The following is a 15041-nucleotide window of genomic DNA, read 5'->3' as shown; positions in this document are numbered from 1 at the left end:
CCTTTTGCCTAAAGTGAGTTTTCCTCTTTCGGACACTCTAGTTAGGAAGAGATTTGAGCTACACTCATAAATAATGACGAAGACTAAAGCCTGTTACCAAGAAACTTTGTTCCTGAAGGACATCTCCAGTAGTATCAGAAAATCTCTACTAATACAGGCCATTTTATAAACCTGTGTAGCACAGTTTTCTAGCCTGGATGATGAAATTCTATATTTAGTTGCTGTGATAAAAATAAGGTACTAATTTCATTGAATCACAGAATGGTTTGGGTTGAAAAGGGTCTTAAAAAACATCTAGCTCCATTCCTCCTGCCATGGGCAGAGCACATCTCAGAAGATCAGGTCCCTCAAAGCCCCATCCAACCTGACCTTGAACACCGTCAGGGATAGGGCATCCACAACTTCTCCAGGCAACTTGTTCCACTTCTGTACCACATTAACAGTAAAGAATTTCTCCATAATATCTAATCTAAATCTACCCTCTTTCAGTTTGGAACCATTCCCCTTGCCCTGTCACTACATGTTCTTGTAAAAAGGTACTAGAAGGCTATTATAAGATCTTCCTGGAGCCTTCTCTCCAGCTGAACAATCCCAGCTGTCTCGGTCGTTTCTTGTAGGAGTGGTGCTCCAGCTTTCTGATCATCCCCATAGCCCTTCTCTGGACTCACTCCAACAGGTCTATGTCTTCCTTATGTTGCAGGTCACAGAACATAGTGCCAATTTTATTGATATAACACCTAATATAACATGAACTCATGCAAAATGGTCTGCTTTTTATCAGAAAGTTGGAAAACTTAAATATCTCTTAACTCCTGAGAGTTAGGAAGGAAAAATCTACATATGAATTATCACATTGATGTCAAAATATTAGCACTTACAAACTTATGCAGGTGAATCTTTACATACCAAACTAATAATACAGCCATAAAAATGCTTTTTTGCTGCTTCTTCTCATTCTATAATTTTGTTTCAACTTTTTCCACAGCAGCGTTATTCACAATTTTGCAAGTGCTTGGCTAAAATATAATTTGATAAAAAGAGCTCTGAGGTGAATAATGATTTTCTCAGCTGCAGCTCATTAGAGATGATTTTGTTTTTCCAAATTATATTACAAGGGCAGCGTATCAGCCTGTCCATGTACTCCTCACTGAAATGACTGCTGTACTCTAGGTAATGAAAGGCTTCCTCCTAAAAAGTTTACTGCTCCTTTTTTTCGCTAGTTTAGTGCTTCCTTTCTTTTTATATAGCTGCAGAGCAAAGCAACCGGGCTTACTTTTATAGATTTGAATGCAGAGGCCTCAAAACCAACATTTTTTTCCTCCTCAGTCTATACTTACATTGATATATGCCAGCTCTTCCTCTTCACCTTCACAGCTTTTGGTAGGTAGCGGTGTCAGTAAAGGATCTGCTTTCCTTTCCTTGCTTCCCATGTAAGGCCAGAATCTGCACCTCTGTTTTGTCACTTCCATTTTCTTGTCTGAAGCATGACAAACCTTCTTCTCACCAGAGAGCAACTGATCAAAAGATTGTGACAGGCAACAGTTTTCTCTTGCCTCACTAACATTTGCCCATTCTACACAGGCAAAAATTAAAACTTCAGGGAAAAAAGCTAATGACTGGTATCACTGGCTTGATGGTGAGGGCACTCTACAACTACTTGAAAGGAGGTCTCTTCTGCCAGGTACCAAGTGACAGGATAAGAGGAAATGATCTCAAGTTGCACCAGGGGAGCTTTAGACTAGATATTAGAAAAAGTTCTTCCTGGAAAAGATTGTCAAGCCCCAAACCCTGGAAGTATTTAAAAGACGTATAGGAGTGGCACTTGGGGACATGGTTTAGTGGTGGATTTGGCAGTGCTGAGATAACAGTTAGACTCGATGATATTAAAGGTCCTTTCCAACCTAAATAATTCTAAATAATAAATAATTCTATGATTCTGTGATCTTGCCAACATAGACATGTACCTCAATCTTAGAGATGCTATACAGTAGAAGAAAACATTTGCCTGCTTTTCTACACAAGCACATCACAACTTAATTCAACCTGGAGAGTTCTTTTCCTTCCTTTCTGTTTTTGAATATCTGTTTTTTAATAGCCAACCAATCCCACTGGTTAAATTCAAAGAAAAGTCCCCACTACCATTTCAGGGTCCATAATACTTTTTCCATGTCTGGAACATACACATTTACCAAAGATAAATATGTGTTAAATGAAATGTGCTGCTGCGTTTGCTGCTGCTTCTGTGTCTGCTGCAGTAGTGAGCAGCTGAGTGTTCCCTGATCACATTTATATTCCCAACAAACCAGCCAACCAACCCTGCAGCCACAGGTGAACTTCACTAGGGTATGGCCAGAGGTAAAGGAATTGAAAGCCATTTAAGAACTCAATAAAGAACGATTTCATCTAATTTTCCCTTAAAGTCTACCAGAACTGCTGGAACCTTCACTCCAACTGAATGTGGCACTAGCTGCAGAATGACTGCAAGAGTTTGGCTTGAAAGTAGGAGACAAAGAAGTGGTCACAGCATCTTATACTTAAAATCATTCCCTTGCTTTTTTTTGTTCACTACTTCATTTGCTGCATTCCCCCACCATGGTTTATTAATTATATGAGAGTCAAAGGATTTTTTCTGGCTTATTACTTTATGCAGCACACCCATGCAGAAATTAGGGCTCCTCAATAATGCTAATTTCCTTGCAAAAAAATTTTGGTTTGTCCTGCAAACAGTAGTAAGTGTCATGGAAATGACTATATAGAAACAAAATCATCTAAGTATAGAAATTGGTTAAAATCAGATAAGCATTTAAAGTGAAGCATTTATCAGAGGTTTATGGTTCAGGGACATATACTTACAAGGATGACCACGTAACATAAAAAATGAAAGACAACTCATTTGTAGTACGTCCCTTTGTGACCTGTAGCCTCAGCCATTCAGTCAGTATGGAGAACCAGGAGACTTTACCTCAAGCAATGATATGTCTGTCATAGAATGAAAACCACCCTCTGAGTCGTCATTCTCTTTTTCCTCTCAACTCTTGCTCCTGTCAGGTTGTATTATACATAGATAACACAAATCTTGAAGACATGCCCTCTGGTTAAAAACAGAAACAACAATAACAACAACAAGATCTCTCACACAACATGCCAATGTGAGCAGGATTTAATCACAGATAATTAGAGCATTTAAAAGCAGCACTTAATAAAATTATAAAAAATCCTGGTCAACAAACACAAAAATAAGTATAAGAAAAAAAAAGAAGTGATCTGTTCAATGATTATTCATTCCTCATCCCTGGACTCATTTGTTATTCTACTGGGGGCAGTCTTATCTGTTCAAAATATCCATTAAAATGTTTTGCTGGATCCATGCACAAATCAAAATACTGAAACAGTGTAATTACTTTCTCTCTGTTACCTATTTAATGGCTATAGCTCAAGGATTAGAATTGACAATACTGATGATGATGTTGATGGTGAGGATGATGATGACGATGATGATGATGTTAATTGAAAAGTAATTATGTAATGGGCTAAAGTGGTAAAAAAATCTCTTGAACAACATAGTAGGAGTCTTCGTGTAAAAGAGGGCAGAGAAAAAAGGTACAGAAAGAGTGAAGCATTCCTCTGAGCTGTTCACATTCTTCTAAAAACAGTTTTGACCTCCACACATACTAGATTGTTTTTTTCAAAGATTCTTCTGTAAAACTGATCACATATAGAAGAGCACATGCAATTTCTCTGACATCTGTGCAGATTTTCCATTTGCTTGAGATTAATGTCTAAAACAGCACAGGATTCTGTGTAATCTTTCTTCTTTTCTCTAAAACCAAATCACTATTTTGAGGAACATTTTGCTTAAAAATATTTGGAAGTATATGACAGTGGAACAACTGTTTCTGTATAATGAAGTGATCCTACTTTTTTTTCATCTATATACATTTCAAATAAGTCTCTTAAAGTATTGGGTTGTAGTCATTTCAGCTGAGTGCACAGAGGCACAGTTTCAGCAAAAACTTGGTTCAGAAGATTGCACACCATGATTGGATAAATGCAGGAAGGCAAAAGTTCAATTTCAGAACACTCCTTAAACTTTGACTTTTCTGGTTGGGGTAAAGTATAGGAGGCTTTAGTTTGGGTTTCAGAACATTTGCAGGGATGTGTTAAAGATACATAGAACTGAAAGGAAATTCATGAGGTCATCCAGCCCAAATATGTGTCCTATCAGCTCTACTTGTGTTATTCCGGCATTTTATTTTTCTTGGCTGTTACTAAGGCCTCCAATAAGGAAGTCTGCATAGTCTGTTCAGGTAAACTGTGGTACATCCCTTACTTTACAGTTGTAAAATTTTCCTTTATTTATATCCTTAATCTTCCTCGACACAATGTGCACAAATTACTTTTTCCCTTTTCTGCTGTACACAAAGGGAATATATGATTGCCTTCTTTGCACAAAATTTTTATTTGTGTGTTATCATGATTGAAATTGAGATTACTAACTAATTTCACTGATGACAAAGTGGAAAATTACTTTGTATTGCTTTAGCCATATCCTTTATAATATACTGAATATATAGAAAACATCTCTTGCATGACATTAGGTTACAAATGTTTGAATGCATACCTGAATATGCATAGCCGTATCTTTAGACCTTACTCCGTTTCATTTTAAAAATGGATAAAATTATATTCTTGAATACTGAAACAGCCTGAAAATAGACAAATAAATTGTAAATAAGTTATTATATTGAGGGAAAATAAATGAAAGTTCTGTGCCAAAACAGTTAAAGGTCTGTCTATTGATCATGAGAACAAAAACAGCCTGTGATGAGGATTTTGTCAAATATGACATCTCTTTCTCACAATGACATCACATTACAAGTGCGATGTGAATATTCTTACAGTTTCTGCAACTTAAGACCACTATATTTTACAAAATATTAGTCTTGGTTTCTGAAGTTGAGAAGCAAAGTGGTTTGCAGATTATGAGTAATTTCAGGATATATTTTTATTTCAAATTGTCCTTCCTCACTTCTGTGTAAGTTTTCCTGATTTGGGTTCTTATGGTTCCCCCACCACAAAATGTATTAATGACACCATTAGTAATACCTAGCCATGAATCTAATGTCATGTTAAAAAATAATGAAAAATAGTTGATGGTTGAATTAATAATTCTTTTCAGTCTTTTATAGGTTTCTTGAGGGTTCATTGTTTTCTGTCCTTTTAAACCACATCTACCTGTTAAGTTTGCAGTAATTACTATGCAGTAATAAATTTGTACTCCAATGCCAGAGGCCTAGGAGATCTGACTTTGTAAAGAGGCATTTTTATTATATCATACTTTCTGATAAATCGGGGGACAAAAGCAGTTGGACCCTGAGTCAAAGTCCAGTTAAACATTTCAGTAATTTTTGAAGTATGCAGCCATATAGAGCAGGCAGCTAGAGGCTGAGCTGACAACTGAGGTGTCAGTTTAACAGCTGCTTCATTTCACTATCTCTCGGCTCATAAACTTTATTTTTAATGAGCCTGCCTGTAAGACCACTAAAAAATGACCTTCACACAGAGAACTACAAGGACCTAGAGTGGTGACCAAAATAGCTTTCTTGGGCAGTGCATAATATCACAGTGACCATAGGACAGAAAATACACAGTATGGTGAGAAAGACATTATACTAATTAGTGATGAGAATATTCTGTATTTTCATGCAAAAAGATTATTGTGATAGCTGTGCAATAATTCACTACCTTCAACTTACCCGAATCTGAACATCTTCAGCGGTTTTAATAGTATTGTGACAGTTTATATCAACTGAGGGAATGGCCTGTGATTTTAAAGTTGTGTTTAGGAGCTGTAAGCTGTCTTACAACAAGAAAATACATTATGTAATAAACAGATAATAAAGAGGCTGTTAATTTTTCCGTGCACATTGCTTACTGGTCTTAGAAAAAATTTCTCTTCATTAACTCTAATTTTCACCACTTTTCTTACCTAAACACATTGCAACCTTCTGTTTTGCTATGCTGTTTCTAAGGGTATGTTGCTAGTCTAACTCAAGGCAGTGTGGGCCTGGAGGGGTAGCTAAGGATCAGGGAAAGGAACTTCCATGTTGGAGCTTGAGAGGATGAAAAAAATGGTGGTCTTGAAGCTGTGTATAAGAGGTGTGGCTCAAGGGAGAAAGGGTACTCGGGCTGGGAAATTGAGTTTTCTGGGCACGTCAATTTTTAAAAAAAAAAAAAAAAAAAAAGTTCAAAATGGAGCTGTAGTTTTAAGAGACAGTAATTCTGAGATACTTTGTACCACCTGCATCACAACCCTACTTTTGAAGCAGGTGTAATAACTTTGTCCTGTGACATTGTGGGCACTTGCTAGACCTTTTTTATCACTGTGTCCAAAAAGCAACCAGAATGTCTTCCTGAAAGCACAAAAGCACAAAGGCCATACTACAGCTCCCATTTCTGCTGTTAGAGATCGGCAAAATTTTTCACTGGAACCAGAGCTTTACTTGTTCGAAAGTATAAAAAACAGTCCAAAGTAGGATCATTTCAATTTATTATTTGCATTGCAAAAGCAGCTGAGACCAAGACTTCTGTGTACTTTGTATGTCCCAAATCCAGCAACAATTTGGCCCCTGCCATCTTTAAAATGTGAGTTTAAAGTCTCGCAGGAGCATGGAAAAACAAATGGAAGGTGAACATATGGATGAAGCAAAAGGAAGCAAAATAATGCACTACAAAATAACTTGCTAAATAATTCAACAGCCTTCCTACCAGTGTTTATACAAATATAACAGCTCAGTAGAGTTTTTATGAGGACTTATCAAATGCTGTTATTACTGGTATTAAAAGAACATCTCTTTTCTCTCTTAAACCCTGCCTTCAAGTTGTGTGATGCCTTTCCCACAGTACATCCTGAGGAACATGTGAGATTTGGGAGTTCAGCTTTATGGACTGTCTTTTATGTTGTATGTGTTTTGAACTTGACTAAAGGTACACTGAATATTGTTAATCCTCAAAATCTGGAAATATGTTCTGATGTAAGGAACAGGTGGATGAGTTACAGCAAAAGTTCTACTCCTTAGTGTTACTGTGCTGGCTGATGCTCTTTTCACTTGCTACTGAGACACAATGTGTGAGCAGATGAGACAAATAACATTTCACAAGAAAATTTTCACAGCAAAAATGCACAAATCAAGTTCATGTTTGCTTTTACTTGTTCCCAAGAAAGTAGTTCATAATGTTATGTGTACAATATCTGATTCCTGAATTTACTGTAATTAATTTCCTTCCATCTTACACCTTTTTCTTCACTATTATTTTCCTACACAATTATGCTCAAAATCTCCTTCTAAAGGTAATAGAAACTGCACAAAATTATTTCTGCAAGCAAGCTTCTTTCCTGATTATGTATTTCATATTCTGCAATTTTTGTTTTCTGAAGACTAAGGGAGGTATTGCAATGTTCTGAAGACTAAGGGAGGTATTTCTTCTAAAATATTTGTTAAAAAAATGCAACCAACCAGCCAAACCAATTAATGGTCTTAGTTCTCACTGATTTTTTCTAAGTATTAATAATACTATTATGCTTGTACCTCTGTACTCATGGTTTGGAATAGATTCACTCTCTGTCCATGATGCAGCAGGCAGGTATTCTCCCAAGTCTTATGCATTTCTAGGGTTTTGTCAAGGCACTTGTGGTCCCTAACAATCCCCAGCTGCTCTTAAAGATGACTTAAGGCCATGGAGGAAGCCTGAAGCAGCCACTTTGCCCAGCCCCAGCTAGGTTACGTATATCTAGTTTATCTAAAGACTGGTTCAGAATGTAGCCACAATATGAACCAACAGCATGAAAAAAAACCCTGCTGCTTAGAATTAGTATTTCAGAGGATGATTGTATTTTTAAAACTTCTTTTGTGCAAGCTATTTTGAACCTTTCAAACGCTGTGCTACTTTTACTATATAGTGTATTCTTATATAACTTTTTATATAATAAAGGCTTCCATGTTGACATAAAGTGTCTGGGGAGATCTGGAAGTTGCAAAAAGTATCTTTACACTCTTCCTTCCACATCACCACCCTATTATCACAGAATCATCAAGGTTGGAAGAGACTTTCAATATCATCAAGTTCAACTGTGTGTTACATTAGTAATTTTTCCTTCTATATGTCAGTAATAAAGCAGAGTTAAAAGGCAATTGAAGATACATTTTTAAAGACCATGGCAAAATTTTTGTTGCCAGTTGCATAGTATTTTCAGCCCTCCTGCTTAGAGTGAGGTCTGTCTTGGGTAATTCTCTTCTATCTAAAACCTTCCAACACAGGATATTCTATGATTCTATGATAAGTTAGTTTTAAATTCAGATGAACTTGTGGGTTTGTGCATAAATTCATATGTATATTTAAAAATAGGTTGCTTAACCCATGTCCTCTCTTTTTAGCCTTGTCTGGCCTTGTCCTGCTATGTCCTGTCTTTGTGATACACTCTGCATCTTCCTGGGATGCTGAGTCAGCCTTGAGAATTAATCAGATCCACAGGTTCAGCTTCTTATCAGGAGGGTACTTCTAGCATATTTGGTTTGGATCACTAGCCCTGAACAGATCTGCTGGGAGAGCTACTGCTAAAGCATGCTCTTTTGGCAGATGCACAGGAGCTATTCAGAATTTAATTTGCATTTCTTGGAAAAAACAAACAGGATTGTTCCAAGTTAACACCTTTGTGTTAGTGCTACAGAAGAGAGCACCATAACCAGCTTCCAACTAAACCACCTCTCTTGCACTGACTAGCCAAGCTGGGCTGGCAGAGATGAAAGGTCTACTTTCCTATAGAAAATTAGATCCTTTCTAGGAAGGAACACTTCGTTGCTAAATGAGGGGCAACTGTGGTTGTACAGTTGTTCCTTGGAGGACGGGCAGTTCCTTGCTGCATCATGACAACAGATTAAAGCTGCAGTCCAGCCCATGGAGTTCCGAGAAGCAAATGTGTGAAACATAAGAAATTCAGAAGCTTTCAGCATAAAATTGACAATTCTCTGATAAAAATAACATTTCTATCATCATACATTAATATTTTGTCTTATCTTTAACAGGACAATTTTTTTACTAGTTTTAACTTTTAATATTTTGGCTGTGTTTAGAATTTATCATACATTTTTCTCAGAAAAGTAGGTTCTGATATGAAATTTGTTCTTTTGGTACAGATTAAAGAGCATCTTGCCAAGGGTCAGAGGATGTTGGCTGGTGATGGCATGTCCGAAGTAACCAAAACACTTTTGGATTTAACACAGAGGAAAAATTTTTATGCTGGGGACCTTCTAATTTCTGTGGAAATTCTCAGAAATGTTACGGACACATTTAAAAGAGCAAGTTATATCCCTGCGTCTGATGGGGTGCAGGTAAGAGAAAAATGTAATGTTTCAATTGATGGAGTTTATGTCAGTATACTGCAGTATACTGCATGTCAATTGTTTTGCCCACTGAGGAAACTAAAGTCTTCTGCATGACAGACATAAGCATTCTTCACATAAAACTAAGATCCAAGTGTAAAATAGGAAAAAGACTCAGATACATTTAATAAGACAAATATCCAAACCAATGCAGCAGGTGAAAAATATAAAATACTTTCTTTGTAACATTTCAGTATCTTTTGTCTTTCAAGGTTCGGTCTGATTGGTAGGAGGTGTTGGTATTTTTTTAAGCATTTCACTGGTGTTCTTTGTTCCAGTTCCTTTCAGTTCAAAACTAGTTCATTTCAGCTCAAAATCTATCCACAATGTTATGTCATTCTGGCATTGCTTCTTCATTTCAGATAAATAAATCTCATTAAAAGTGCACAGGAGTGATGGATAGTGCATTTGATACAAATTTTCTATGTCACACGTTAGATTAACTCGTCTTGTACAAGAGGACATATAAAATGGTGTCAGAGCATTTTAAAACCACTAAAACCACTATAATTATTTCTGTGTATTGGGCTACACAACTCATTGCGTAGTGTTGATTGAAATAAATATTACTCATGACTTCTAGATCGAGATATTGGTTTCATCTATATCTGAAATATTTAGACACTTTTCAAAGACTGTAGATTACTGAAAAAGAATACTAAGAAGGTAGATGTGTATAATATTTATGAAAAAGAGAGCTTAATGATCACTCATAAATTACTAATGAAGTTATTAATGCCGGTCATGCATACGTATTTGTGTAAAGGTAAGCATAAATTATAAATACACTTTGGAATAGGTGCATGCAGATGAAGGGAGGTATCTTGGAAAAGACATTTTTTCACTGTTAGGTTTTCGAGGCTTGCTATTTTATTTTCACTTTTCTGGTTTTTCTATGCACAAAGAACTATTAACTTCCACAATAAAACCAACATTTCTTGTGTTGGCCTGTAGCCAGCTGAAAATAATATTTTTTTTAAACAGTGCTTTTCAAAAAGTATGTTTGCTGAACAATCCTTATTTTTTTTATTGAACGAGACTCAGTATCTTTTCCTACTTTCATGAAGTTTTACTATTGAGTAGGATGTTATTCACTGAAAATTTTTCATGCAATCAGCAATCTGAAAGCCCAGTGTGACTTCTTCATGGTTCACAGGCACTACAAAATCTTTGTCAGAACCAGTCTTGAGAAACTGCTTTATACAAGTGATTTTGTCAATGGGCCTAGCAGATCAGGTCATTTGCAGTTTACATTAGAGAGAATTGGATGACAGTGCCAAAAGTTCTGTTTAATTCTGCAATGTAGAGCTATTTATGAAGTCTTAATAGTATTCTGGCAGAACTTGAGAACATTATTAAATATTATTTTAATTATTTTAATTAGTAATTTAGAAATGGAGAAATGAAAAAAATTAAAAATTGGTAAGCCATATTCTGAAGGAAATAAGGAAGGATTTCTCAAAGCAAAGAAAAATAACTATATTTCAGTATTTGTATGGCTAAATTCAAAGAGTTCTTAAATCCCAGTTAAAAAAGGCACTCAAACTCCAAGTCAGAAAAAATAAAAGTAAAAAACAAACAAACAAAAAAATTACAATCTAAGGTAAAATAAAAAAAAAAAAAAAACACAAAACAATGCACAGTATTCAGGAAAGTAAGTGAAATCTGAATAAAGCCCAATGTTGTCCCCAGGGGATATATTAAGCAAGGTCCTTATGACTGGCTTCTGATGGTATAAAATGAAATTCTGGCTCAGTAATAGAAGTTTAAAATTTACTGCCAGTTCCTGAGAAACATGGATTTTCCCATATGTAAACATATGTCATATTCTACTATACTTTGGAGTATTGTATTTATTATTTATTTTCACTGTGAAATATTTTCATGTTTCCTAGTCCATCATCAAAGTGACAAAAAGGTAAAAATGAAAATTGCATGGAAATTCTTCTTTATGGAGAAGCTCTGTGTGGTGTTCTAATTACATTCTATTTTTTGAACTAGATAAAGAACAGAATTTCTTAGGTAATGGATTTTGATTTTAAAGAAAAGCATGAGTGAGGTTTAAAATCCCTAAACATCATAGTTTATCATTTTGAGTGATGTCAGAAAAGTAGGTTATTACAAATAATGGGCAACAGTATTTTTTAAGATCCATACAAAAACAAGACTTGTATTATGACTGAGAAAGAAAAAAATATATATGTCTAAATATATTTATTTCTTATACATTCCATCCATCTGGCTAGTCCTTCTAATGCCTATAATCTCTGGTTGATATCCAGTACTAATGTTCATGAATAGTGCAAAAGTTGTGATTCAGAGACTCCATAACAAAATGAATGAACAGAAAAGTGAGATCAAATTTGAAATTTTCCAGCTAATTATCCAAAATGAAGGGGACACTGCCTGGTATGCTGCATAGAAAATGCCACTTGTTTAGGCAGACAATACCAAGAGCAAAATAAAGATTTTAAGGTATGAATATCTAGTGCCAAGTTATTTATTACATGGCTCTTTTTACTTTTGCATCTTTTAACCTTTTTTTGCAACAATATTTATGTATACTTGCACATACAATGTCAGGAACAAAAATAACCATGTATGACGCAGTTAAACAAGAAGATGTCCTGCATCAGTCACTGAAAATATCAGTACAGTAGTAGAAATTATTGCAATACAAGAGACATTCAATTCCTCTGCAAAAAAGGTTTTTCGTTTAATATGGGAGTTACTTAAAATACCCTCTATAGGTGCACTGAGGCTATGAGATGGACACTATAATTATGTGAGAATGATTCTACCAGGAAGATAATGCAAATTTTAAATAAGCAAAATGTAAGCAACATTTTGGAACATTATCCAGAACTGGTCTAAAAGTGTTTGAACTTCCTTCTAAGGAAAGGATGGCAAGAAAATAACTACGTTTCAGGACAGAATGGCAAAGTGAATTGTACAATCTCCCGATGCAGCAACCAACAGGAGAAAAGGTTTCTCCCCAAAGAAGTTAGAGCAATATAATCCCTTTTATATTAGCCACAGGGACCATTGCTGCAAGTCAGGATTTAACAGGATTGTCCAATCCTTTTTCCCTCCACCTTCCCCCTCCCACACACACATTCCCTATGCAGAAGTCCAAAAGTGGAGGTGGCTTAAGGCTATCCATTAATTCCTCCTAGGGAGGAATTCTTCTCTAGCTGTATAAAAGGATTTATGACAGCTTTATGCCTGCAGAGAGGGTCAAAAAATTTGGACTGGAACAGAGAACTGCAGCCATTGTATCACAGAAGAAAAAACTGAAAGGAAGGAAATTAAATTAAGAAAATGTAATTGTCCATTCCCAGCTGTAACTGGCATGATCATCAAAAAAGCCTGGGCATAAATAAAGGACTTCAAAATTTGGTTCTGACTGTCCCAACATTTTGTATAGTGACCAGTTCAGAAATATGTAAGCTTTGTTATGAAAGAAAGAATCTTGATTCTTCAGGGAGGTCCAGTGTTTACTGCAGTAATACCTTCAGATCCCATCCATAATGCTTCTAAAATTTAGCCTTCACACCTGTCAATCATTTTACTAAAGGACAACGTTGTTTCTTTCAGAATTAGTGCAATAAACAAGACAGTAGTCAAAGTAGGACAAAGCATTTTAACCCTTCTTCCCCTGTTACATTTTTGAAGTGCACCTCGTATCTATTCATTATTGAAGCTGCAAATCCATTTGATCATCTCTGTTTAATTCACAAAGCACTGGTATTGCTTTGAAAAATCACTTTGACTGAAAAACCTACACACATCTCACCCTCCACTGCTACCATAAATATGGCACCAGCCAGGGATAGAAATAGAGAAAAAAAGATCTCAAGCAGAAACATATTCTTGTTACTAAGTTCATATACATAATTTATACTTTTTTGGCAAGTGCAAAAATATATATTAGATAAGTTATTGCTCGCCTTTTGTTTGTGCTTGAGTCTAGGATTATTTATAAGCTTTTTCATGCATATTTCTTTCAATTATTGGTAATTTTAATGCTTTTTGTAACTGAAATAAACATAAAATTTAACTATCACATAACATTATTAGCAAACCCATGCAGTATATATCATCTGCAAGAAAGATTTTAAACTCCTGAGTGTTTTTCATGCAATCTAGGCAACTCATAGATCTCATTACACAGACATGGATACTTTTTCAATTAAGGCTTAGACTGCAGGGGAATCAGTGTCTGCAATGTAATGCAAAACTACCTTCGAAGCTCTCTAGTATGATAAATGATCCCACACTGAGTTCCATGCTGCTGCAGCTAGACTGCTACTGATGCCTTAATAAATTAAAGTTAAAATTTCTGTTCACTGCTTTTCTACAGTATTGCACTGGAAGAGTTGAGAAAACTACCATGTTTAGAAAACTGTTTCCTCAGGCAAAATCTCCATAGGGCCAACTCTACCTAGTAGAAGTCCTCGCCAAAATTACAATGACCTACAGTAAATGTGATTATAGTGCCATGAAACTGCTTTGACCAGTATAGTTTATTTTCCTTGGGGGACCAGTGAAGATGTACATTTTTTCTAGCTGAAGTTGCATTTACAGAATTGTGATTTGCCAACCTGTTTAAACTGGCAAATCCTTTGAAACAAATACCAAATGTAACTCCTTGCATTGTGCTTTATTTTGCTACTGAATGCCTGAAAGAGATTAAATGTATTCCAGGTATAGAAGCAGTATGTAACTGTATGTAACTGTATCTACTCTCGTTATGTTCAACTTGGCTGGAAGTTTTCCTTCAGTATCACTGCATATTAGAGCAAGCCATGAGTGCATTTTTCTTTTATGCCCTATCATTAATTCACATCTTGTCCAAATGCATGCTTAAAATTTTCACAGGAGCTTACTGAGCCATTTTGTTTCTTTTCATGAAGTTTTTTGTGTTACTGAAGCTTATGGGTATTTTGCTACTGACCTCAGTGAGAGAAGAGTTGTGGCCTCATCAGTGAACAGGATTATTTTGTCCAATTTCAGCAAAGTGTCAGTCTAGAATTAATTTAAGTTAAAGAAATTTTTGTCCATGTGAATTTTATAGTTAGCATAGTTAACTTCCTAACAATTAGGCAAAGAGAGATTCTCTTGCTTGTCAAGTGCTTAGTGTTGGGACTAGGTTAGACTGGTAAAATGTTATTATGCAAAACAACAGTTTTCACAAGTTTTCTTCAATTTTGCATCCTAAAATATTTTACTTATAGAGTTGTGGATCACCTAAAGCATCTGTGATATCTCAATTTTGAAATTAACTTCTTTTCAAGCATACCCACCATACACTAAGGTTGGAAGTTTTTTCTGCTCTAATTTCAGTCCCTGTGCAATCAAGTCCTTTGTACTTTCATTAATAGTGACTTAAAGTTGCTTCTTACTTAAAACTTATTTAAGTCCTGTTTATTCCCCAAAATGGTTAAAAAGTAAGTGCAGGTGAGGTAATGACCATTTACCTGAGTTTCAGCAGGGTCAGGTGGTTGGTACTCCAGTGAAAGATTTTCAGAGGCTGTGGGGAACTTAATTGCTGTCTTCAGCTAAGGTTACTGGAAACTACATGTATCTTTTATGAAGGAA

At 35.6% G+C, this 15041-nt stretch overlaps 1 protein-coding gene across 6 annotated transcripts in view; it reads left to right on the top strand.

Moving 5' to 3' along the window:
* ADGRB3 (adhesion G protein-coupled receptor B3) overlaps positions 1 to 15041 on the top strand; it is a 450213-nt gene that overhangs the window by 210622 nt on the left and 224550 nt on the right. For all 6 annotated transcript variants that reach the window (XM_069011355.1, XM_069011354.1, XM_069011351.1 and 3 more), the window contains one exon: positions 9195 to 9389. In XM_069011355.1, coding sequence (XP_068867456.1) covers positions 9195 to 9389 — 195 coding nt within the window. The remainder of the gene's footprint in view (positions 1 to 9194; positions 9390 to 15041) is intronic.

This window comes from Aphelocoma coerulescens, chromosome 3 (assembly GCF_041296385.1).
Source record: "Aphelocoma coerulescens isolate FSJ_1873_10779 chromosome 3, UR_Acoe_1.0, whole genome shotgun sequence".
Taxonomy (NCBI): domain Eukaryota; kingdom Metazoa; phylum Chordata; class Aves; order Passeriformes; family Corvidae; genus Aphelocoma; species Aphelocoma coerulescens.
Note: the sequence above shows the minus strand (reverse complement) of the source record. Positions and strands in the feature narration are given on the sequence as shown.